Source organism: Medicago truncatula, chromosome 8, assembly GCF_003473485.1.
Source record: "Medicago truncatula cultivar Jemalong A17 chromosome 8, MtrunA17r5.0-ANR, whole genome shotgun sequence".
Classification (NCBI taxonomy): Eukaryota; Viridiplantae; Streptophyta; class Magnoliopsida; order Fabales; family Fabaceae; genus Medicago; species Medicago truncatula.
In genome coordinates this window covers 42,649,344-42,676,488 of record NC_053049.1, presented here as the reverse complement: position 1 = coordinate 42,676,488, position 27,145 = coordinate 42,649,344, and the positions used below count along the sequence as shown (strand labels likewise).

Here is a 27,145-nt window from a genome sequence, read left to right as displayed (position 1 = left end):
GTATTTTGTGGCACACCAAAAATCTCTATTTTGTTTGATTCATTTACTACTTTTGAGGCCCAGGTGATGCCAGAACAGAATGTCACGTGGCATACGCAAGAAAGTAAAAAAAAAAAAAAACCTAGAATTGGAAAAGAAAAGAGTCCAAGATAAGAAAAACTAAAAAGAAAACAAATCACTCATCACAAGAAAGAACGAAAATAAATAGTTTGCGATGCATTTTGTGCGAGTGAGAATTTAATTACGAACGAATATACAGAATCTGAAGATACACACACGAGAGTCTCAGATTCTCAGTGCTTTTCGGCTCAAAAGGTTCGTTCGTTCTGTTCAATTGAGAAACCATTCAGAACACTCTCTCCACTTGCTTCAGAGTTTGAATTCCTTAATATTATTATTATTATTATTTTTTTTTTATGGGTACCTAGTAGAAACTATTTTAGATCATAATTCCACTGTTTATTTTTCATCATGTATTGCCATTTCTATCTTAATTAGGTGACCTAGTATGTTATGGATTTGTTTTTTAATTAATACCTTTGACTACATGTCAGTGTCGTGTTCGGTATTCGTGTCTTTGTTACCATCTCAGCCAATATTTTTAATAATTGAAATTGCAATGCTATTATCATCCAATTTTGTTAAGTAGTTCTCACTCATTGGTTGTAATCTCAATTTTTACTCTACAGGAGGTAAAATTTTAGGTGGTAGGGTTCCTTATTTTAAAACCAGCATGTCTTTCGGTGCTTCCAAAGCCGTTTTTCAGGTTCTGTCCAGTGTTGTTCCTCAATCCGGAGGGTATAATGAGCCTTTTGTCAACACTTCCCAGTTGCTAACAAAATATATGAAGAAAAAATCCTCAAGGCATAGGTTTTTAATTGAGAGCTCTGGCATGCTTCAAAGCCAGTTAAGGCCTCATCGATTTCCATTGACCAGTGTCAGTTTCTGTGACTATAAGACCTATAGTCATCCATGGTTGCAGACATGTAAATGCCAAAAGGCTGAAAATGTGAGTGGCATAACTTCAGGAGACGGTAATGGATCTAGGTTTGCGAGTGATGTTGAAAAATCTAGTCTGGTTAGCAATGTGATGAGTGCAAAGTCTTCTTTAGAGTTTGAAGATGTTCAACTGTTGGAACAGGAAAAAGAGGTTTTGTCATCTAATGTTACAAATGGGACTGTCACGAAAAATCTTGGTACAATTAGCCTCAACTCTATTGAGGAAGAAGCATGGGATCTACTGAGGGAGTCTGTAGTTAATTATTGTGGGAATCCTATTGGAACTATTGCTGCAAAGGATCCAAACAGTACCAATGTTTTGAATTATGACCAGGTCTTTATTCGTGATTTTATTCCATCTGGAGTCGCTTTCCTATTGAAGGGAGAGTATGATATTGTTCGTAATTTCATTCTTCATACACTTCAGCTGCAGGTAATCTCTTAGTCTTATATTACTGATAGCATGTTCTTGGAACATAACTAAATTTGATACAACTTCGTGTATTTACATGTCTGAGATGCTGCGTATGTTCAATTTTTAATTGATTGTGTTGAGCTGATGTGCTTATTCTTTGTGTTATGTCTTTACAAACTTATTTCATTCATTGGTCATTACAATTCAAAGTCTCACTAATCTAACTCTATCTGCTTGTAAATATTTGGGTGAATACAGTACTGCCTCCGTCTCTAAGTATAGGACCCTCTTGAGTTTTTTGTTGTCCCTTTTTATAAAAAAATCTTTCAAATATTCAACTGCATTAATTATTTCTTTACCAACATACTCTAAATAATGTTACATCTTTTTCTGCAATCTCTGATAAATACCTTGATGAAAACATTAACTAATTTCTCAGTCTTGAAGAATAAACTTGTAAAACAATAACAATTGTCAACAAATTTAATACCAAAATCAACTTTCTTAATTCCCGTGATTTACTCAATGGGGTCCTATGAGGATGCTGAAAAAGCTTTTGTATGACACTTACTATTAATGTTAATTGTCTATGAATAGAATAGTGTCCCAGGCCCCTCAGCTATTCATTATTAAAGGAAATAACACTTTTCATTAGTAATCTTTCATTGTGGGTACTTCTTTGGCTAAGACCTATATGTATTGTCATGTGGTAGCTCTGTTGTTTATGATACACTTGAGCATTGAACAAACATATACAATTTCAGAGCTGGGAGAAAACAATGGATTGTCATAGTCCAGGACAAGGTTTGATGCCTGCTAGTTTTAAGGTTCGGACAGTTCCTCTGGAAGGTGATGACTCTGCAACGGAAGAGGTTTTGGATCCCGACTTTGGAGAGGCAGCCATTGGCCGTGTTGCTCCTGTTGATTCCGGTAAAATAACTGATAGGATCTATAGTATCTTTTTTACTCTTTTTTACATAACAAAAGAAACTTACCATAATACTGCTTGGAATGCTTAACTTATTTAACATGTGATCTCAGGGCTGTGGTGGATTATTTTACTACGAGCATATGGAAAATGCTCTGGGGATTTATCTGTTCAGGAGAGAGTTGATGTGCAAACAGGAATTAAGATGATTTTGAAGCTGTGTCTTGCTGATGGTTTTGACATGTTCCCAACATTATTAGTAACTGATGGTTCTTGCATGATAGATCGAAGGATGGGCATACACGGGCATCCTTTGGAGATTCAGGTGTTTGCGATTTCCTGTCTTCCTTCATTAGCATGCTATTTATTTAACTATTTCTTATTAAGGTTAGAAAAAAACTTTGCTGCTTATTGACTTATTCATGACAGTGCATTTACATAGATAGATTGGGTTAATGATACTGTTTTCTGCGATTCTGCACCATTTTGGCAAGAAAAAGGAACAAATTTTTCCTTTGCTAGTTTGAGGAGCAGCATTTCTGTTCTTTATTCTTAGTACTGACTATGCTTTGTCTTTTATTTTTGTTAACGGAGTTGGTATTTGGTATTTCTTATTCATTTGAAATTGAAAGTGACTTAACTATATCTTTTTATGCATGAAAGGCGAAACTTCACATTAACCTTTATGCCCTAGGAATTTGAATGGATTAAAGATGAGGTTGGAGTGCCGGTGAATTCATATTAGTAGACAGTAGCAACAGTCAATTCTGAAATTGATTGTATTGCTGTTGGATAAGACTTGTGGTAAATAAACTAATTGCAATATAAGGTTTTATAACATATTCCAAATCCGGCCCCATCAGTATGATAGATTTTCGAAATTTAGAATACTATTGTGTTTATACAATTACACAACTGAATTGTTGAAACTACAAAAAGGACACATCTCTTTATATAGATTCTGGCTGGTATGGTACATTATCAAAAGCTTCTCATGGCTTTTACTGTTTTGAAGTGAAGGTCCCTGATGTCACAAGGTCCCCAAATCTGTGTAATTTCACCTTTGTAAATTCCAACAGTTAATGGTAAAAAAAAGTGAAGACTAAGACACCAAAACTTTCCACCTTCCTCATATATGTCTTACTATTCCTTCCCAACTGCCTTGGCTAAGCCATATAAATACTTTCATGCCAAGTTTTTTATATTTTGTTTTCACTTTCTGTGAAATGGGGAATCACACTGTAAAATTGTGTAGAAGGTGTGAATGATTGGATTTGGATTGATAACAAATTATAAAAACCTACTGTCACGCACATCTCAGACGTTAGATTCGTTTTTATTTTTTGAAAGCACAAACACTGAGCACAGGATGCACTCAGCACGCGAAAGAGCAGATACAATGGGGAGAGCCTCAAAAGGACTCTAGCCAACCAAGACACACTACAAAACAAGAACAAAAACAACTGCCCTTATCAAAGAGCAAAACCAACACAAAAGGCAACAGGGAAAAAGAAACAAACTGCCAAAAAAAAACACAAGCACACCCAGCCCCGTGCCGTTAGATTAATTTAATGTTCATCAAACAGCCACATCCCTTTCTTTATATTGAAGCAGCACATTTAGAAACAACACTTCTCTTTACTCTCCCCAACACCACATACCTTCATCACCTTCTTGGCTATGGAAATATGTCCTCTCTTCATCATTTTGAGGACCTCCACTACTACCATCTCAACGAAAACTTGAGTGTGATGCAGCCTCTGCAGCCCCAACCCAAATTCTGTGATTTTGCAGCTCATCTATCAGTGTATCAGTAATGAAGCTGTGATTTTTTAGTAGTTGCAGAGAATCCAAATCCTGAATGGTTCTATCTTGCCTAAAAAAAACTTTGCTAATAACTAAAAAAATTAAAAAATTTGTACTATGTTTTGAAATTTTGCTTGCATGTATCACTTTTGTCAAATAAAATTATTGTTTTTATTGAAAACATTGTGATTCTGAGAGGCTTAGAAGAGTTACAATTAAAGATGGAATCAGCGATCAAATAAACTTATCTAATGTGTATTTTCTTTTGCTTTTTGTTTTATTTTTCTGTTTCTAGGCACTGTTTTATTCTGCCTTACGTTGTGCACGTGAGATGCTTACTCCTGAGGATGGATCAGCTGATCTTATACGGGCACTGAACAATCGGCTGGTCGCTCTCTCATTTCATATTAGAGAATATTATTGGATTGATATGAAAAGATTAAATGAAATTTACCGTTACAAGACAGAGGAGTACTCATATGATGCAGTTAATAAATTCAACATATACCCGGACCAGATTTCTCCTTGGTTAGTGGAGTGGATGCCGAACAAAGGAGGCTACTTAATTGGTAACTTACAACCAGCTCACATGGATTTCAGGTTTTTTTCACTGGGAAACTTGTGGTCTGTCGTCAGTAGTATGGCCACAGAGGAACAATCACATGCCATATTGGATCTTATTGAGGCCAAATGGTCGGATTTGGTGGCAGATATGCCACTCAAGATTTGTTATCCGGCTCTTGAAGGTCAGGAGTGGCAGATAATCACCGGCAGTGATCCTAAGAACACGTATTGAATCTAACCTTCCTCTGCTTATGTTTTTCTGTTAAAATATTTTTCATGAAATGATTTTATTTAATTTTTTTTTGCAGGCCTTGGTCTTACCATAATGGAGGCTCCTGGCCATCACTGCTCTGGCAGGTTTGTTACAATGACAAAGTTTGGTTCACTTGCATCCCGAATTTTATTTTTAGATTGCAATTAGTCAGCAACGAAATGATATTGTCTGTGTATGACGAAGCAGTCGTCATTTATAGCTACTATACTTTTTTCACCTTAGCTCTTATCATAATCTGTCCTATTAAATCTTTTTCATTTAACACATGCAAAATCCTTTCATAGCTTAGCTGGTTTCTTCACCTTAGCATTGCATGTTTGAATTAACACAATGTACAATGTTTTAACATAAAAAAATGTGTATTGCAGCTCACAGCTGCATGCATAAAGATGAACAGACCACATATTGCTGCAAAAGCTGTTGAAATTGCTGAGAGACGTATATCAAGAGACAAATGGCCAGAATATTATGACACGAAAAGATCTCGATTCATTGGAAAACAGTCTCAATTGTTTCAGACATGGTCAATTGCGGGATACCTTGTGTCAAAGCTGCTGCTTGCAGACCCAAGTAAAGCAAACATACTGATAACTGAAGAGGATTCTGATCTTGTGAATGCTTTGATTAATGCCAACCCAAAAGGAAAGCGTGGGAGGAAAAATTTGAAGCAGACCTACATTGTATGAGTCTTCGATTGCAATTCATTTGGTTCTTTTTGGGCAGCTGATAGTTTTATTTCACATTATTTATTCTGGTTAGCAGCATATTATTCTTGAAACAATATGCTAAATATATAGGTTTGGTTGTGATGAAACTGTCTTATACTAGTAAATGTGTAAATGTAATTGAAACATGATGTCAATACTTGAGGATTAAGTAGCATACGGAAGATACAGTTAATCTAGATGATGAGAAACTTTTGTGCTACATTTCTAGAGATAATATTTCCCCCCAATTTGTATATCATACTATCTTTTTCTGTTACCGCCATATTATATATACAATTTTATGAAAATGTGCAGTGGTATCCATAGAATTCAAGGATAGCCACTTGAAAGATTGGACCCTTGTGCTTGTGAATGTAAGTGATGTGTTATTTGCACTAATTCTAAATTAGTAATAAAAATAAATTAAATTGAACTGATTTTACTGTACCCATCAATGGTAAGGTGGATGGTTTTTTTAAGCCTTTTTGTTCTGTTTGAGTTGGATTTCTCAAAATATTTGATTTTCGGTTTTTGTGAACCAGGATTGAAAGAATTATTGGGTGAGATCAATTATGGCGGTGATTTTTTTTTTTTTTTGGTACATGCATGTAATTAAATCATGCGCTACCTTGTTATGATAAATGATAATTCATAAATTATCTTTACAGATATTTATGTTTTTGTTTAGGGAAAGATGTTTACATGTTGAAATGTAATTAGAGTGGATTCCAAGGTGAAGGTACTATCAAGTCCCTTACCGGTGGATCATTACTAAGAGCAATTAGATTAATCCAACTCGCATCTTATTATACACTCTATACATTAGATCACAACTTTATTCCCCTTTCACTAACAATCATCTTTTTGCTGCTACCCACCAGCCAAATCACATTCATTTAGTTCAATCTACTATCACATCTAGAATCTTAAACAAAACTTCTGTCCATCATCCATTTCTTAAGCAAATTTCGCAAAAGAGTGTGCAAAACAATTGTAACCATAGTACCAACCTCACCTTAATAGGATGTGAGTTTGATTAATCTAATAGTTTTTAGGGTTAAATATGTTTTTGGTCCCTATAAATATGTCAACTTTTCGTTTTAGTCCCTCTAAAATTTTCCTTCAACTTTTAGTCCCTATAAAATTTTCAATCACTATTTTTGGTCCCTATAAATATTACATTAAACATTGTGATAATATTTGAGGTCCTTGTGTCAAAAAAAAAATATTTGAGGTCCTTTGTTTTGAAAATGTGTTAACTCTCGTGAAAATGTAAAGGATTTAAATTGTATATATATATTACGTGTAATTCTTTTTAAGTATGCATCTAATTAATTATAGTGGATTTTAAGGTGAGGGTCTTATTAAGTACATCACCGATTAAACATTACTAAAAACTAGGGTTAAATATGTTTTTGGTCCCTATAAATATGTCAACTTTTCATTTTAGTTCCTCTAAAATTTTCCTTCAACTTTTAGTCCCTATAAAATTTTCAATCACTATTTTTGGTCCCTATTTTTAATTTAATTTTTGTATTTTTTAATGAAATTGTACAGAAATGTGTCAAATATTCTAAAAACAATTCCTAAAAAAATTAGATTTTTTTAACAAAACACAAATTAAATATGAATTTTTAACCATAAACAATATAAAAATTCATATTAAATTCATGTATTGTTAAAAAATTCTTAATTTTTTTTGGAGTCATTCTTATAATATTTTGAATTTTTCTTGAAAAATTTTATTAAATAATATGAATTCTACATATGAGTTTACTTTAAAAGAGGGACCAAAAGTGAAGATTGAAAACTTTATAGGGACTAAAAGTTGAAAGAAAATTTTAGAGGAACTAAAACGAAAAGTTGACATATTTATAGGGACCAAAAACATATTTAACCCTAATTTTTAGTAATGTTTAATCGGTGATGTACTTAATAAAACCCTCACCTTAAAATCCACTATAATTAATTAGATGCATACTTAAAAAGAATTACACGTAATATATATATATATATATATATATATATATATATATATATATATATATATAATTTAAATCCTTTACATTTTCACGAGAGTTAACACATTTTCAAAACAAAGGACCTCAAATATTATTTTTTTGACACAAGGACCTCAAATATTATCACAATGTTTAATGTAATATTTATTTTTGAATGATTTACATGGTTATATTCAATCACCACCACATAAATATCGTGTTTTCAAAATTGAACTTATTTTTTGACAAGAGAGTAGTAATTGAACCTGGTATCTCAAAATTTAGGTCAAATATCTCCTTGGATCCTTTAAGTTTAACGTTTGTTTTAAATAGGTCGTTTAAGTTTCTAAGGTTTCAGATAGGTTCTTTAAGTTTCTAAGGTTTCATATAGGTCCTTTCTATCAAATCAACTTTGACTCAACGGAGGTTAATATAAAGGACTTATCTGAAACAAACTCGAAACTTAAAGGATCTATCTGAAACCTTAGAAATTTAAAAGGACCTATCCAAAACAAACTCGAAACTTAAATGACCTATCTAAAATCTTAGAAACTTAAAGGATCTATCTGAGACAAACATGAAACTTAAAGGATCCGGGGAGCTATTTGACCCAAAATTTATAAAATTATAACAGTCGTATAAACAAGGCAACAATCACTTGCATTGTAAAAAAGAAGAGTAGAAATTAAACGTTTTTCACCCGGCAAATGCAAGAGGACATGGTTTGGGTCATGATTTGGTGATGGAGACAATATCAGATAACATCCAGATTAATGACACTAAAAACACATCAATGCCTTGAGCTTGAACTGTCATTTTCAGTCATACACACACACTTAAACGACCATGATTGTCGTTGCATCATTTTATTCCTTTTTTTACAGAGAATGATTTGAATTCTTCTTCAGCTAGCTTTAGCTTGTGAAGTGAAGTACTGCTAGAAGACACGACTAGGTGTGTATCAGTTTTTTCGTGCTATTCTTGGAATCCAAAATAGTGCAGCTAGCTAGCGTGGAGATCAAATTGCAGTACAACGTTAAAACCCTGTTTTTTGCTATAAGAAAATAGCCAAAGGAATGTATTAATTAAGCTTAAATGATATGATTTTTGTACAATCATCTTAAAACAAGTTTTTTTTTTTTTTTTATATTTTTATTATATTCTTAATTTCTCGGTCCCTCTTTCTCTATTATTTTTGGTATAAGAAAATATTAGAAAAGAATAAAGTTGTCACACAATGATTGAATACATATCATTACTCTTAATTAATGATATTTAACTTGAGTCCCAAGATATAAGTTAAGTTTAAAAAAAAATCGTATAAAAAAGATAAATTTTAAATTTTTAAAATATTAAACATACACTTTTTAAAGTTCATTTTTATATATGATTTCTTAATATATTCAACCAAAAAAAAATCTTAACATGGGTCCTTAAGCCAGCATTTCTCTTTAGTACCTGATTTTTGGTTAAATTTCTATTCATCCTCCCATCATTGATCATTCAATGATAAATTATATTTCTCTGTTATGTATTTTAAATGAATTTTCTCTGTAAGAATTTATCTTCTCAATAACAGCGAGACTAGATTTTGGTTTGGTTTATTTATAATTCACATTAATCACGTTGGGAAAAAAAAACCGGTTTTATCTCTAAGAGCTTCTCCAATGCATATGATTAATTTTATACACACACTCATTTAGTACATGCTTGTTGTTTTGGTTGGAATATTTTCTAATTGTTTGGACAAAGTAATTCTTGCTTAGACACATAAATTTTTTACACGCACTAAAAAATACACATTATTCAACTATTTTAAATATATATTATTTAATTTTTTTTCTTTCTTTTTAGTGTATCCAAATATGTGTGTCTATACAAGAATTATTCTTATAGATAAACTATGATATCTTCAAATCCCTTTTGATATGTATTTAGAGAGGAAATTATGTCTTCTCTTTAGCATTTCTATTTTGTTTCTTTCCAATCCATCAGAGATTCGTGTTTTTCGGTCATTCTATTGCGGCAGAATCACTCCCTATATCACTTCTCTTTTATTTTATCCAAGTGATAACCATACCAATTACCAATATGGTTTTTCTTGTGTTTTCTATAACTTTATTGTCCGAGTGCAGTGTTGTGTTTCATCGTTTTAATACATGTTGTTTGATATACTTGTAGTTTGAGGTTTAGATTGACATATCAACTTCATTCTATTACAAATTTAAACAATAATTTAAAAATTAACATTACATATTTAAATATATGGACACGTCGCTCATTTTGATTTTGTGACGTTTATAAACATTTTGCTACTTTATGTTATTTGTTTCTCTTTGTTTGTAGATTCATTCATCATTTTTAATTTTAACAATGTTGAAATTGTGTCATTTGCAATACTTATTATTCATTTTATGAATGCTTTTGGTGTATTTTTTAATTTAATTTAATTACATTCTTTCATAATGCACTGCATTCCACTGATAAGAGTTGCAGAAACAGACAACATTTCATTCAGATTTGGCCTTCGAAATGTAGAAATGTACAGCAAGAGGCATGCAGTGTCTTGTCACAACAACAACAGCTTAATTCCTCATCTTGGTAGAGTAAGAAGAGCAGCATGGGATTGGGGTGTCTTGTCTCTAGCAAAGGCAGGAACAAAGGAGAATAATGCAGCTAGTGACAGGATACGGACAAGAATTGCACACACCATGGAATGGATCATATAATATAACTAGGAGGAGCATGGGGTAATCATTCCCTATAGTACAACTCGCCATCATTAAACCGTTTTTTTTTTTTTCCTTATAAAAAATGTACAACACTTTTTTAAAATTTCAAATTAATAAATTATTTTCAAATAATTCAATTTTAACACATTGAGAATATAAATTTTCATAAAAGTGAATCAAATGATTTTAAATGATTTGATGGAACGATCATGATGGTATTGAAATGATCTTGAATGTTGATGGGAGTAGCCTCGATAACCCTAGTATTTCAAACTTTGGGGAATTGATTCGAAATTCTGATGGTGCTTGGTTCCATGAGTTTGTGGGTAATATAGGATTCTCCAACATCCTCCATGTGGAATTATATATCATGGAAATAGTGGCCTGGGAGTTTGGTATTTCGGAGTTGCTGTGTACTTGTGTTATTCAAACTCAAAGACCACAATTAAGTTGATTTCATAACATGTTAACACTATGCAGCTACTTTATAATATCAAGCTTTATACTCTTTGAGAAGATACCGCATGTGGAGACTATCTTGCTAAGCTTAGAGCTTGCAATCTTGAGGCATATACACATATGAGCAATGATATTTGTACATCCATTTAATTACAATTTTGGTGACAATTTTGTTTTTCTCTCTTTTGATTGGTCAAAAACAATGGAGAGAGAAAAATGAAGAGTGAGGATAACAACATCATATGAGTATTAGAGAGAAAGTTGTCAAAAAATTGTAGCAAAATGGTTGTACAAATATCATTTCTCTACACATAGCACAATATCAAAGTGGGACTTTATTTTCCTGATAGTTTTTTTTCTTCTTCTCCTATTTGTACAAAAAAAAATATATGAATAAATTTACTCAAGTGGTTAATCTCCTTATTATGGAGAAATGATCTTGGGTACCTATAAGACATATGGGGTTGTTTGGTGCACATTAGGAAGACATGATAGGATAAAACTATCATATCCTGTTTCAATTTGTTGTTTGGTGCACCAAAGGAAAGAATAACTTAAACTCACTTCTAACCCTATCCTACTCACCCTTTGTTATTTTTATTTTTAGTTTTTGGTGGGTTAGAATTATTTCATCATAATTAGCACTAAAATCCTTATTTTACAATATAGGATAATTAATAATATCTTAATTATATTCTATTATAATTAATTGCAAGGGTAATTATGTCATTTAATTGTGATATATATGATATTATGTTTGTTATGTGATAGGATAAATGTTTATCATGTCTATATCATTTCCTATCCTTATCTAGTTTCATATCATATCCTATTTATATCATATCATGTGCACCAAACGAGCCTTTCTCGATGAAGACCTTCAATCTTAAGTAGGATCTACATTTTTTAATATTAGAATATTGAAATGTAATAATATAGAGTTATTGATATGTGATTAATTTGTCACGTTTAAGATATTTGTGTGAGGTTAAAGCTATAAAGTAAAACTAGGCTATTGAACTCAAGTGATTAATGAATTTCATCAAAGACAAATTATTCGAGAGAAACCAAGTTCGACTAACAAGTTAACACACAAAAAAATCTGACAAATTATTTTTTTTTTAAAAAAAAATTAAAATTGACGCAATGATTCTAATTCATGTTCTTTCAAAAAAAAAAATCTAATTTCTGTCAAAATTAATTTGACACAATAGTTGTTACTTCGTCCCAAATGATACGTCGCTTTCAAATAAAAATTTATCTTAAATTATATGTTGTTTTACAATATACCAATGAAACATTAATGTTACTTCTTCTATTATATCCATAATGATTTATTACTCTATCTTCTTTCAATTTTTTCATTTATCTTTCTCATATCATTTATAAGTACAATTTTACAAAACAACTTGTAAATCTATTTTCTACACAAAATTAATTATATTTCGTGTGAAATGTTTAAAACATAATTTGGGACAAGAGAATAATTCTTCATGTTTTTGTAAGTGTGTGTTTTATTTTGGATTTAAATTAAGGACGAGACTAAAAAGGAAAAAGTGAATTGAGGAACAGTGTAGATTATAGTTGGTAATTAATTTGAAATGTCATAATGGGATCCTACAAGCAAGACAAAAAGAAATGATGTATGTTTGCCACCATGCCCTTTATCCAGTTTAATTAGGGCTCAAACCATAAAAGAAAAGGCATTGCCATTTTTAAAAGATATATATCATTTGATAATCCGAGGGACCTTGTTGTAAATGATGCAATATACTATTCCTCCCATGGTACGTATCCACTCTCACATCATCACCACGTTATCCTAACGCCAGCAAAACCCCATATTTCATTTTTTTCGTGATATAAACCCCTTTCATATGGGACTTCTATGGTACACCCGTAAATTACGGTGTATCGGTATTCTCGCTTACAATTTTTATAAATTAACTATCATTTTTATGAAGAAAATAGGTGTTTGTTGACATATATATTTTAGAAAATATCATTTTATATGAAGAAAAAAAAAAACATCATTTCATTTTTTATAAAAATCATACTAATTTTTTTACATTTTATTGTAAAAAATACTCAAAATTCTCTATTATGAGTAATAAGAATTCAGAAAAATCAAATTTTATTGCGTTGACGTTTTTGGTAAATAAGATTTAGTTATTATAATTATAGGTGATAGAAAATAATTTTTTCCTACAAAAAATAACTCATTTAACTATTAATTTAAGGATTTGGTGTACCAATACACTTAAATTGTTGGGTGTACCATAGAACTTGCCTTTCATATAGTATTGTTTTTTAATGGAATACAAATGTATTATTAATTTGGTAGGAGATATTATTAGTTGTTTTAATTTTGTTTTAAAATATACGATGTTTTGGTTATTTCATACGTATTATTAATTTTATATGGGAAAGAGATATTATGAGTTATTTTACAAAATTATCTTTAATAAATGGTATAAGAAAGACAAATTAAAGATATAATAGAAAAAGCAACAATAATATTATTTATATATTTTTTTAATAATGTTATTTATATTGTAAAACGGGCATGTAATTTGTGACAATTTTTTTTCTCCCAAAACTACATATAATTTAAAATGGAGGGACTATTTAAGAGTGATATCTAAAGAAGCTGATTATTCCTTTAAAAAAATCGGTTATATAAACAACCGTCTCAGTTACAAAAAAAGTCACACGTTCAATCTGTTGTAACCGACTACTTAAATGTCAATGCAATCGATTAAAAATAAAATATATTAATCTTCCGACACTAGGGTTTGGTGTTCATTTTGATTTTTGGACAAATTTCATTTTGGCTTGTTAAAAAAAAAAAGGGTTTGGTGTTCATATATGATTTTTGGACAAGTAATTAATTTTGTCTCTAAATATATAACAAGTTGTCACAATAGTCTTTCAATATAACAAAATTATAAAATAGTATTTAATTGCGCACTTTGTTAGTTAAAACACTTCCTTTAGAGTTCTTAGAGGGTTGAAGCGAGGTTAACGAACAGAGGGTTAAAACGAGGAGTGTGTATGAAAGATCTAAGCATTTCTTGATTAGAAATAGAAGCATTTTGTTCTTGTTGGGGACCATTTGACTAGCGTAGTGCACAATCATAAACTATTTTGTAATTTCGCTATTTTGAAGGATTATTGTGACTATTTATTACATATTTAAAGACGAAAATGATTATTTACTCGTAATTTTACAATGATCCTTTTTTTAATATACTAGTAACTATACATCATATACAATCCTTATTTTACTCTATGAATTCTTCTTACTCAGCTACTTTTCACTTCATTCACCAAAATTTCTATAAACGAAGTCATGATCCTGGTGTTTAGTTAAACAGCTAAATGACCAAGTTATATCAAACGGGTAGATAAATCAACTACAAATGATTTCGATGGCTAGATTGGTCCACAAATATTTTTAGGCATGAGAAAATATAAAGATAATTATGATTTTCATACTTAATTAATTCAAGAGATGATAACAATATTATAAGTTTGGTTTGGAATTTGAGAAAAAAGGTAGGTGTATCATGTATGTAGGGTTAGCTCGAGTTTAGAAAGTTTTAAAGAGCAAAAGGGCTGTGGAAAAGGCAATAAGCTTTTCGTTGTGAAAAGTCAAATAAGCAATCACCCTTCATAATGATACTTCACCGCCGATGCTGAAATGTAGTGATAGATATTGTATCCAATATCCATCATCATTGTCTATGATATTCCTTTAACAAAAATGGTGTAAGAAAAGTAGGGAAAAAAAAAAATCAAAGTTTCATATTTAAAAGGGATAAAGTCGTTAAAAATTTATAAATATGCAACATTCTCATCTTATTTTTATGTAAAGATGATCTAAACTCGTATATAAACTTTAAGGTTAATAGGTCTTTACCCCTGTAATATAGGTCATTTTCGGTTTTCCTCTCTGTAAAATATTTTTATTTTATTTACCCCATATAAAATATTTTTGTTTTGAATTACCCCTCTAATAGGCCAAACAAAAACGAAAATTTCTTGAAAAAAAAAATTGGTTTTTGTTTGGCCTATTAAGGGGATAGATCAAAACAAAAATATTTTACAGGGGGTAAATCAAAAAAAATATTTTACAGGGAGGAAGACCGAAAATGACCTATATTGCAGGGGGGTAAAGACCTATTAACCATAAACTTTATAAGATACTAACGAAAAGACGGCATTCACGTGGCCATTTTTTTGCTCTTTTTATTGCGCTTACGTTCGAAAATTATGAACAGTGTTTTTATGAAATTTTGATTTTGATTAAAACTTAAAATATAAATTTTGTTGCTTTCAAGTTATAACAAACCAAACAAACCATGATTATTTATTTCAATGACACCAACAATATAATAAAAAAATATAATCTAATTTTTTTTTTAATGACACCAACAATCTTTATTAAAGTATATAGCTCGTATATAAACTTTAAGTATTAAGTACTATTTAAATTAAAGATCAAACTTGGATACTCATAATCTACAATTTAATTTTGAGTGTAATCTAAATTTGAGAATTTTACTTTTGATTTATTAATTTAACAAAAACTTGGATACTCATAATCTACAATTTAATTTTGAGTGTAATCTAAATTTGAGAATTTTACTTTTGATTTATTAATTTAACAAACTCGCATCTCTCTAACAAACATCCGCCGCTTACACCTTCTTCCACCCCAATCCAAACCCTCAATTTGCAAGATGTAGCCGGTCAGGGTGGTGGTGCGACGAGTGACACCAATCCTCTGCACCACCTCTAAACGCCAGATCTGTCGGCGCCGGCGTTAAGGTTGCTGTTCTCCGATGGTCTTGTGTGTGTTTGATTTTTTTTGTTCCTCTTCGAAACGGCGGAGACTTTTTTCGATTTGAAATGTTGCGTGTTTTATTTTTTGTTGGTGTGTTGTAGTGGAGTAGGGCACGGTTTTGGCGATGATAGAAGGTGAAGGCGGCGATGACGTGGTGGTTTTGTAGTGCTGTCGACGATGTTGTTTTGGTGGATCGGTGGAGAGAAGAGTCTGACTTGTAGTGGTGTGGTGGTGGACTTGCGTGTTGGTGGTGATGAAGTGGTGATAGAGAGCATCGAAAACGTCGTAGTTGTTTTCGTGGTGGTTGTGTGATGGCTAGGGGTGTGCGGTGGTGGCTGATGAGAGGGTCAGTGGAGTTTATTGGTTTTTGTGGTGGCTGATGCTGTTTTTTGTGAGGATTACTGGTGGCTTTTTGGTGGTTAATGGTAGTTTTGGTGGTGGTGCTTGTACCGGTGGTTATGCTTTTTGTGGGTTTTCTTGGTTTTCAAATACACGGATGTTAACTGGTGTGGTTTGTTTAAGGTGCAGTTACATGGGTTTTTGGTATGTTTAATGGTTATTTAGAGAGGTTTTTTAACGATTTGGAGGGTGTTTTTGGTTTACTCATAAAAGTTTATATTCGATACATGGGTGTTTGTTTGGGTGTTCCGCATATGCGGACACTTTTCCTTTGTATGTTGCTCTTTAAGTCTTATGGCTTAACATTCCCTGTGCTTGCTAGGATTCTTTGTGTTTTAAATAAATTTCATTTTAACTTCTTCAAAAAAAAAAGTATGACTCTTGAAGTCATACATGTTATGTGAGATTGAATATTATATATTTTTGAAATACAAAGCGAATGTAAATTTCAACTCATATTACATTTATGTATCACTAGCGAAAAGACGAGCACTCTTTCCACTCTTTTTATTGCGCTAACATTTGAAAATTATGAACAGTGTTTTTTTTTATAAAATTTTGATTAAAACTAAAATATATAAATTTTTGTTGTTTTCAAGTTATAACAAACCAAACTAACAATGATTATCTATTTCAATGACACTAACAATATAACAAAAAAAATCTAAATTCTTTCTTAATGACACCAACAACAATCTTTATTGTAGAAAAAGTTGTTTAAGGGTATAATTGGGATAATAAAAAAAGTAAGCATAAATATAGTCATCTAGTTTGTTAGACTTTTTAAATGATAAATGAAAAAAAAAAACATATATATATGGTTTTGCTAGAAGACACCTTTTATGAAGGTGTCTTTTAGCAAGTTATTCTATTAACATTTGTTAAAAGACACCAATTAATTTTTATGAAGGTGTCTTTTAGCAAAGTTATAACTAAAAAGTGGAAATCACACCTTGAGGTGTCTTTTATGAAGGTTATCTAGTCTATATTTATATCATGTTTGTTACATTTTTTTAATATTTAAATTTATTCTTATCTATTTAATACATGTGTTATTTGTATTAAAAATTAAGGGCATTTTTGACAAGAGAAAAAGGCAACTCAAAAGAACAAAAGAAAAATGCATTCATTTAGACCATCCATCAAGATAAGTCTTATATTTGAATTAGATCAACTCAATCGATGTTAAAAAACTTATTTGTAAGAGAAGATTGTCATTACTATTTATGAGCTCTCGTTGAATTTAATCTTTATTCTATGAGAGACTTGAATTCTTTCAATAATGAAGTATAACAAGAGTTGATTTTGTAAATAAAATCTTATTAAAGGAATTACTAACAACTTTATAATAAAATAATCCAAAAGAGCACCTATAAACCGGCCATGATCTTTTTTCACTTTTTTTAAAAATACTTTATTTTGAATTGATGAATATAATGATTTCAATAATTTTTTACTTATATTACCATTTCTATTATTGTGCACTCAACAAGTTTCACTTTGGTACATGTAATATCATTATTATCTACAGTAACGAGGATATTGCATGGGATTTCATACAGTTTTAGGGAAGGCAACATCCCAAACAAAGATATATAGCTACTATACTACTCTATTGAGACATTTTGTCGTGTATTGTTGACCTTACATATTTATTGTTAGTGGAATTTTACTGTGACAAATTAGGAGGTGGAATTTATAAGCTTTTTAGACAAATAGTACATCACTATAATAACATGCAGCAAACCGCCAGCTTTGTTTGAATAGTTACTAATTATAAAGTCTCTCTTACATTAACTTTTAGTAGCATATATTTAGGTTCCTTTTTCAACTTTTTGCTAGTTTGTTCACTCAATTTATTATATATGCTAGAGTTTTATTGGAGTAGTATACTCCTTCCGGTTTAAAATATATATCCAAATCAATAACTTCATATATATTAATGTACAATTTTGACTGTTAATATCTTTAATTATTTAAAGTAAAAAATTATAAAAATTTAATATTTTAAAAATATTTTTTTCGAAACAAATCAAACAACATCTTCCATGCTAATATTTGTATTTATACATTAGTTAAAAAGTAAGTCAAGTGAATAGTGCACATTGTAAAAATTGAACATATATTTTAAAACGGAGGGAGCAAGATATTAAGTATCATATTTGACACTACATTACTTTTTATATATTTTAATTATTTATTAAGTGAGTTTTTGACACCAAGGGCAAGGGGGGTATATGTATGTGTCGTCCCAAAGGCTTGAGAGAAACCCACTATATAAGTTGCACCTAACCTCTTTGCTAGCTCTAGAAAGATCACCAACTATATATAGAGAAGAAAAGGGAGAAGGATAGAGAGATCATAAGAAGAAGTGATGTCCCAAATTATTGACCACCACTTATTTGAGGAGGAGAATCAGATTTCCACACAAATGGGGTTCATTCCTTTCCCAACAAACCTTACTTTCCCTTCTTTAGATTGCAATCAATCTTTGAAAGCCTTCAGTTCCATAGCTTCTTCACTTACATCTGAATCAGATTCTACATCAAACCTAACACAAACCCTACTCACAACCAATCCTCAAAAATCAAAAGAATACCTCACTTCTAGCTTTGGAGGAAGTACTCCATTCCTATCCTTGCATGGATCCATTGTAAATCCATGGTGAGACAAAAACAGTTCAATTCTCATATTTGTTTTATCATGTATCGAAAAAGGTTAATAAAAATGAAAATTAGAGACGGAAAAATTAATATTTATTGGTTACCATATTTTACCAAATTTGATGTCTCCAACACTTAGAGATTACATTAGAGACATATTTATTGGTTACCATATTTTTCGTTTTTAAATTTCCTTTGCTACTTCAATTTGTTTTAGCTAATTAGTTAATTGACTATTTTTTTTAATCTTGCTAAAGAGATTGATATATCGATGGTTTGATGGATGTTGTAAATTTGTCTCAATATAGGGCAATATTGGGAGGAGAAGTAATAAGTAATTGCATGAATAATAGTGGTAAAAGAAATGGAGTAGATCATCGTGATAATCATTTGGGTGTTTCTACTACCATGAAAATGAAGAAAATGAAGGGAAGAAAGAAAGTGAGAGAGCCTAGGTTTTGCTTCAAAACATTGAGTACTGATGTGGATGTGTTGGATGATGGTTACAAGTGGAGGAAGTATGGACAAAAAGTTGTAAAGAACACCCAACATCCCAGGTATATGAAACTAAAATTCAAAGGTTCTCTTTTTTTGTCTTACTTTGATAATTACTCAATTAATCTCGTAATAATTGTCACATTTCATTTGGAAAAAAGATCAAAAAGTTTGTTGCTTTTAATTTTTAATATAGTTTTAATTGTATTTTTTTTTTCCTAACCGTGCCTCTAATTAATCTATACAAAATGGTCAAATGTGGTTATTATTATGGAGAGGGAGTAATAATTTGAAAGAATTAATATATTTGATTTGATAGTACTTCCTCCATTCTTTTTCTTGTGATGTTTTAGAACTTCAACTATATTCTAAAATTTTTGATGTTTTGGTGAATTTATTATTGTTTTCTCAAGTTTACCCTTGTTGGAAAACACAATAAACTATTAAAGTAGTTATGACATTTGGTTTATCACATGTGAATTTAATGATAAATAAGGATATTTAAGTAAAAAACACACAAATGTTTATATATTTTAATTACTCCTTAAAACTTATGTCAAGAGCTAAAACATCAAAAGAAAATGAATGGAGGGAGTACTCTACTGTATATTGGAACCTTGATTCATTGTGTCCCAAACATGCAACATATGTTCTCCCTCCAATCTCCACATCCCTCTTTCCTTCATTACTTCTTTTTCATCACAACTAGTTAGCTTTAATTAACTGGTTTCGGGAAGGTTTTAATGTAAGGATAATTAAAGATTCCTTTCATTATGACCCTCAAATGTTAAAGATTCTTTTTCATCACAACTAATTACTAACGTACTTTATTTTGGACTGCTGATTAATTACCAAGTTAATTTGTCTCATATTAAAAATGTGTAGAAGCTATTACCGTTGCACACAGGAGAATTGTCGTGTAAAGAAACGTGTGGAGCGCTTAGCTGAAGATCCAAGGATGGTAATAACAACATATGAAGGAAGACATGTACACTCTCCTTCCAATGATCTTGAAGACTCTCAAACTCAATCTGACAATTTCTTATGGTAGTTCATACACAAACATGTATAATAATGCTACATTTATAAATGTATATGTATGTTTTCTACTAATATTAAAGGTCTAGGTGTGCTTTGTCGAGATGAAAACGATCAAATAAGTACAGAATGGAGTCAAATTGATAAATGTATTTGAACATGTTAAGATTTTTTTCATCCCTTCCAAGCGCACCATATGACTGCTGATTTTTCATGTTTTTATTTAGTCTTGGTGTTCTCTAGATGCATGGCATTTTGAATATATATCCAGTATGGTGTTCCAATCAAAATATAATAATGATAGTGATTAACATTTGTGAATTGTAACCATATTTTATAGTTTTGCCTTGCCTATTCAATTTTCTGTGTTTGGATGATAGGATTTTTTAGGTAATGGTAGAGGTTGGTTGATCGGATAAAGGTTACATCGTAGAAGTGATTTTTGTGTGTGTGTGAGTGGTGTATTGCTCCTTTGGAGTGTATTAAAGAGTTATTTACTAGGTTAGAAGTATTTTCAAAATGAAAGAATATTATAAATTATTTTATCAAAGTTAAAATTGAGAAAATTCAAATACCATCTAAAAGAATATTTTTTATTTACTTTATACGATCTGGTCATCATTATAATTATTGAACAAAATTTAAGTTACTCGGTTCTTATTATAAGAAAAAATTGATTTTTTAGGTTTATTGTGTAAGTGGTGTATCTAATTTATATTTATAACAAGATACATTAATTATTCTATGAACAAAAAAAGTCAATTATTTCTTATAATAAAGTCCGGGGGAGTATTTTCTTAGGTTTTTTTTTTTTGCATGTATTGTAGCTGTCTATTAGTCTATATACATATTGAAAACAAGTAGATAAAGCTAGAAGATAGGGACCCTACTCTACTAAAGGATAATTAGAATCACATGAAGTCTTGCTTATTATTATTACTTATGTTATGAAGTCTAAATATTCTCACTTGACAAATTATATATACTTGACATCATTGTTTTGACAATATATGGTTTACATATGTTGACATGTCAGATTACTGATGGACCTTTTTTGTAATAATTATTTGTTTTAAATGGGAAGGGGTAGTTTTTTGTGCAATTGTTTCTGACGGTGTAGAAAGTAAAAATTAACATGGTCAAGCAATAAGGATAAAAAGGTTTACGGAGAGAGAATCGAATAGAATGGATAATGGAACAACTTCAACTCCAGGAAAATTTCTATTTGCACCGCCTGTCAGGTTTTAAAAACCTCGCACTCGGACTCAGCTTCCAAAAAACTCAAATTGACCAACCTTGTTTAAGCATACTTCAACTTTAACTGAATTTTTGTAAATATACTTAAATTGAGTTCACATAAGCGTGTTTGAACTGAGTTTGTGTAAATATACTTGAATTGAATTCGAGTAAGATTTAAAAATTCAATACCTACAAAGGTGGTAGGTAAGTTTAGTTTAATAAAAACAAAATATATGTACATGTGAAAAAATCACGACCAATCCAAGGATTTATGTCTTGACTCTGTATTTTTAAAGAAAAATAATTTTACTTTTTTTTTTCTTTAACTCAATTTTAATTTTTTCTTATGCGTATCCTTATTTTAATTTTAATAAAAACTTTTATTATTTGGTCCTTTGACCCGTTATCTTATGTGTATCCATTAGTTCGTAATCCCTCAACTCATTCAACTTAATGTAGTGAGGCTGTTATTATTTGCCAAATAGTATTATCTGTGATCCAACATTCCTTCGCATGATTACATGAAACCAAAGACATACCTTAGATTTTCAGTTTCATGCTACCGTTAAAGTTAAGAGTCAGGGTATTAACCACATGGCTCCTCAAGTATAACTCACAATATACATGTCTGTCGAATTATGGACTTAGATCACGATGGCCTGATCAATGTATGCAACAATAGAGTACTCTTTATCAATAATGCTTCATAAGGGTTGAGGAGTCTCAATAATCTAATCGTTATCGGGGTTTGAGTTAAGAATTAAGAAGTTGAAGATTGTGTGTTCAATTCAGATGAAGGAGATAAAATTAATCTAACAACTAACCATCAACATTTATCATTTAAAAAAAATCTTATCATTACAATACTTAGAGCCTCCTTCACCATCAGCCCACCGACCGCGAGAACAAGCGAACATCCTTTTTATTACTCTCTCCGTCTCACAATTCTATGACCTTATTTTTGCTGGTGGCTTACACATTGAGAGGCCTGTGGTGGATAAAGCGAAACTCTTAGCTTGAAAGTGGTTCCTTCGCATCTTGAGTTTTGTAACACCCTAAACTCTCAAAGCGGTAAATCACGCAAATAATATAATCATTTCATCAACAAATAATAAAAATCTCCAAAATATCATAATTAATTTTTTTTCAAAACTAACAGCGGAATAATATCATATCATCTCATCAACAAATAATAAAAATCTCCAAAATAGCTATGTCACATGTTTCATAATACAACTTACTCCAATTCCCTCATAATCACTTATTTTTCAAAAACACTTAAAACAACTTTTCATTCAAAACCCATTTTTTTCCAAACAATCTCACATCCAAAACTTATAGTTCAAAACAGAAATTTCATTCAACCTAACTCAACACAACAACATCATCAATTCACTTCAATTCATTATAATCAAACTTCACCATTCTCGACCCTTTTTTTTCAAAAATCAACAAAATACCAACAACTTATTCAAACTTCATCAAATTCATGAATTCTCATCAACAATATTTATCACATATTCATCATGAACTCAACATCAAGTAACAACAACATCATCATTTTTAACATTTTAAACTAAAACTTCAAAGTCATCATTTCAATATAGTTAAATTAAACTATGAAATTTTAGTACCCACAACAAGATTTCAACAAATTTCACATACTCAATTTTATCACACAATTATGAGCACGAAAATCAACATTCAAAATTATAAAAAACACAATTCATTCAAAAGTGATTATGTCCTAAAAATGAAAAGGAAGATTTCTAGATTATTTAACGAAATAGAACTATCCCCCTTACCTGCTCTAGTTTAGGCTTCAATCTCCCCTTAGGCTCCTTAGCTCTAGGTTTTCCTCTCCTTCAAGTTCTTCCTCTTCTATTCTTCTCTCTACCTTCACACTTTCTCTCACAAGTCACTCTATCAATTGTTATGAAATGTTTTCTAACCCTAATTCTCTCATTAGCCACTTTCTTTTCTACCTCCTTAACGTGCTTAGTTACTACAAACCATACTGGGTTTAAACTCTCACTAATTATTCTAAAAATATTACTACGTGCTAAACATGCTAAACATCATTATTTACCACGCCAAATTAATTACCACTAGTTACCTCTAACTTAGTAGAAACAACTCTACACCTCAAAATGTTAAAATAATTCTTATTTTAAAAGTATTAAATTACCCTCACTCCCAATGACCAAAACACTATTAGTCTTAAAATGACGAAAATACCTTTCTAAGCGAAAAATCCACTAATCCCAAATCATATACACAAACAAGCTATTAAGCAAATGTAAATAAAAATAAAATAATCCTAGTGAAAAAATGGGCTGTTTCATCTGCGGTGCTGGTTTTCCAGGGGTTGTTTGGGGGGTGGGGTGAGGGTTTTTTGCCTCCCCCTTTCCGGCCGAACCCCCTGGGTTTTTCTATGCTTTTTGTTTCCTGCATGTGTTTGTTTGGTGTGTTAGTTTAGCCTTCCGTTCGCTTATTTCTTGGTGTTGTTTTGGTGGTGTCTTCGGGGTGTTTTCCCTTGCTTATTTTTGGTTCTTTCTACTAAAAAATAAATAAATTAAAAAATTTTATGGATGTCCATGGATACTTCAATACCCGCATGTTATTTGTATAGCGGGTACCCACATGGGTACGGGTGCGGAGCGGGTACGGGTATTATAAGTATCCAACGGAGCAGGGACGGGTATCATATTATCCACACCCCATGGATACTCAACAACATCCCTAAATATGACTATATATTATTATCAAAGATACATTTGTTTAGTATCAACTTTATTCTATCAAAATACGCGCGCTGAAATGGTGATGGAAAACAAAGAAACCAACAAACCCATTCTACTTGTTCTTCCCCTGACCACCACCGCAAGAAACCATACTTCACCAGTCTTTATCCCCTCCACCACCACCACCACTTCCACCTCAACAACTACTACAACTATTGTCACAAAACCTTGCTTTCTGTTTAGGTTCTCAGGAGTTTCACAATCCTATATAATTCCTACAAAATTATATCATCTTCCCCTGTAATTTCACCAGCCTATTTTTGGATTTTGATGACTGACTTTCCTCTAGTCAACAACTCTTTCTTCAAAAGGGTTTTTGGAATATCTAAAAGTATCTTGCCCATCAAAATTGCTCCGTCCAATTTAGATTCTTCCAAGGGTTCTTCATTGGTTTTGGGTGAAGAACAAGATTTTTGCATGAGTGATTCTTTGTTAAATTTGATATGGGTAACACGCATTGTTGGGTCTAGTTAATCAAGAAAAAGATTGTTGAACGAGTGTTTATTTAGAAAAAGATTGTTTCGTGGGTGGTTCTATGGTTAAAGATCAACTGCGTGAGCTTTGTAACATATTGCTCGGTGTAGTCAAGCAAGAACAAGATTGTTTAATGCGTGCTTCTACGGTTCAAGAGCAACTGTGTGAGATTCGTAACATATTGGTCGGTGTAGACTACAATGGGTGTATTATTATTTAGAAAATAAATAAAAGAAGGCATTTATTTAATGTTAAAGTTTTCATTACGTTTTGAGGTATGTTTTGTTTTATAGAGAATGTTTAATGATTTGTAAATGGTGTTAATGCATTTTATTCCTAGTTTTTCGGGCTTACTAGTGAGATGTAATATAGCAAAATGAGATCCTATACGAAGAGATATGGATAATAGTTAATTCTAGTTTTTCAGACTTACTAGTGAGACCCAATTTCTTCTGAATTGGGATATGTTGCGCGTTATTTTTCGTTTTCAAATGCATTGTTTTATTGTTATTTTATATACACTGTTTCAGTGTTATTTTGTACTAGGTATTTAACTTGTGTGTTGCACGGGTTTATCCTAATGCCCTTAAATAATATTATTCTTTTCGTACAATGTAGTGTTTATTGTTTGATTTTATCATAATATATTAAAAATTATGAATATTATTTATTTATGAAATCAAATATTTTTTTAAATTAACTTATACAACGACAAGTTATACTTAAAAATCTTCATTTTTTAATTTAACTTATATAAGGACAAGTTATACTTAATAATCTTTATAGATTTGACTTCAGCAATAAAAAAATTTAACAACATTTATACAATTGATTGGAAAATTGCGATCTTGATATAATCCACACTATTATAATTTTTTATTTAATTATACTCAATTTTGGTTTAAAAGAAAAATACTAATTCATTTATTTTATCAAATAAGTAAAAAGGATATTAAATATTTAAAACATAATTTTTCTTTTTTGAAGAAAATACATAAAAATCAAATTCATAGCGCGAAAAATGTTTCTTCATGTCTTTGTGAAAGCTGTAAAAACCTTAAAATATGCGTAGACCTTTCTCTTAAAGAAAGATTATCATCTTTGTGGAAAAACTAAATGTCTCAAAACACAATTCTTTGAATTTTCTATACACCCTAATCCCTAAAATTTAATATCTTTGTCTCATAATGAGCGTAAAATAATTAAAACGTAAATGCAAATGTACATTATCAATATCTTAGTTTATATACTAAAGTTTAACTCAGTTGATAAGAACAATGCATGATATATGCAAGGTTCGGGGTTCGAATCTCGAACACCACAAAAAAAAATACTAACAAAAACATGTTTTTAATGTGTAAGGAGTATTTGATATTAGATAAAAAAAATTAAAATAACAAATAATTTGTCAATCAAATAAAATTCATAAATAAGTATTAATCAATCATCATGTTAGGTACATGATATTATACAAAAAAATTGAATAATATCTATCATGAGTTCTAGCAATATCCTTCTTGATCAATAGTTCTTCTTATAATGAACAAACTCATTTTTAAAACCTTTTTATATAATTTAGGCTTAAATATGTAATTAGTCCCTACACTTTTGCCCAACTTTAACATTTGTCCTTGCACTTATTTTTATTTCACATTAGTCCCTGCACTTTGTAAAAAACAAAACTAACGGCGTGTCACGCGAACTAATCATTCCACGCCACGTGGCACACTAAAAGACAAAAAAGTTCCAACTTTAATTATTATTTTAGTTAAAAATATTATTAGTCCCTGCACTTTGATGTTGGTCCTTCAACTTTTTTCTTTTTCTTTTTTTAAAGAAACTTTCAATGAAATTATTATTATGGTTTGTTAATTATTTTAATTGAGAATAATTATAAAAAATTAAGAAAATATTTTTTAAATATTTTTTTAATTGTATCGCATTGCAAATGGAAATTGGATTGAATGTTAAATTTGTTTTCTCCATTTGTAATTTGTTTAATCGTCTAATTCATTTGTAATTTGTTTTCTTTTTTAGGCTTTCGACCCTCTATGTAAATAAAAAAAATAAAAATTAGGAGAGTGATAAATACTTTCTAAATCTCTAATTATAAGACTATTTAAAAAAAAAAGGTGGTCTCTAGATTTAAGGCTCATTATAAATCACTAGATGCATGTATTACTTATTTTTCAAATATACCAATTATTAATTTATTTTCATACAATTTTTATTATTTCAATGACTTTTTTTAATACCGTGTTTTTTTTTTTTATAAATATTTTTATAAAAAAGAAGGAATA

General features: G+C 30.6%; 2 protein-coding genes across 2 annotated transcripts; both read left to right on the top strand.

Moving 5' to 3' along the window:
• The first annotated feature begins 136 nt into the window (after window positions 1-136).
• On the top strand, window positions 137-5,976 carry LOC11427451 (neutral/alkaline invertase 3, chloroplastic). Its single transcript, XM_003630086.4, has 7 exons — window positions 137-315; window positions 690-1,432; window positions 2,179-2,344; window positions 2,456-2,667; window positions 4,444-4,937; window positions 5,021-5,069; window positions 5,355-5,976. Exons 2-7 carry the CDS (start codon window positions 734-736, stop codon window positions 5,670-5,672), a joined length of 1,938 nt encoding a protein of 645 aa, XP_003630134.1. The 5' UTR covers window positions 137-315; window positions 690-733; the 3' UTR covers window positions 5,673-5,976.
• A 12,439-nt stretch (window positions 5,977-18,415) lies between these two features.
• LOC11442562 (probable WRKY transcription factor 13) lies at window positions 18,416-20,655 on the top strand. The gene is made up of 3 exons (XM_003630083.4): window positions 18,416-18,796; window positions 19,104-19,352; window positions 20,176-20,655. The coding sequence occupies exons 1-3, from the start codon at window positions 18,507-18,509 to the stop codon at window positions 20,339-20,341; spliced, it is 705 nt and encodes a 234-aa protein (XP_003630131.2). The 5' UTR covers window positions 18,416-18,506; the 3' UTR covers window positions 20,342-20,655.
• The last annotated feature ends 6,490 nt before the right edge of the window (window positions 20,656-27,145 follow it).

Excerpts from the sequence above, each read along its gene's own strand:
- LOC11427451 (XM_003630086.4), top strand. The coding sequence starts at position 734 with ATGTCTTTCGGTGCTTCCAAAGCCGTTTTTCAGGTTCTGTCCAGTGTT. Across the intron at positions 2,345-2,455 it reads TGTTGCTCCTGTTGATTCCG|GGCTGTGGTGGATTATTTTA; the intron begins GTAAAATAACTG and ends ATGTGATCTCAG. Across the intron at positions 2,668-4,443 it reads GGCATCCTTTGGAGATTCAG|GCACTGTTTTATTCTGCCTT; the intron begins GTGTTTGCGATT and ends TTCTGTTTCTAG.
- LOC11442562 (XM_003630083.4), top strand. The coding sequence starts at position 18,507 with ATGTCCCAAATTATTGACCACCACTTATTTGAGGAGGAGAATCAGATT. Across the intron at positions 18,797-19,103 it reads GGATCCATTGTAAATCCATG|GGCAATATTGGGAGGAGAAG; the intron begins GTGAGACAAAAA and ends GTCTCAATATAG. Across the intron at positions 19,353-20,175 it reads AAGAACACCCAACATCCCAG|AAGCTATTACCGTTGCACAC; the intron begins GTATATGAAACT and ends AAAAATGTGTAG.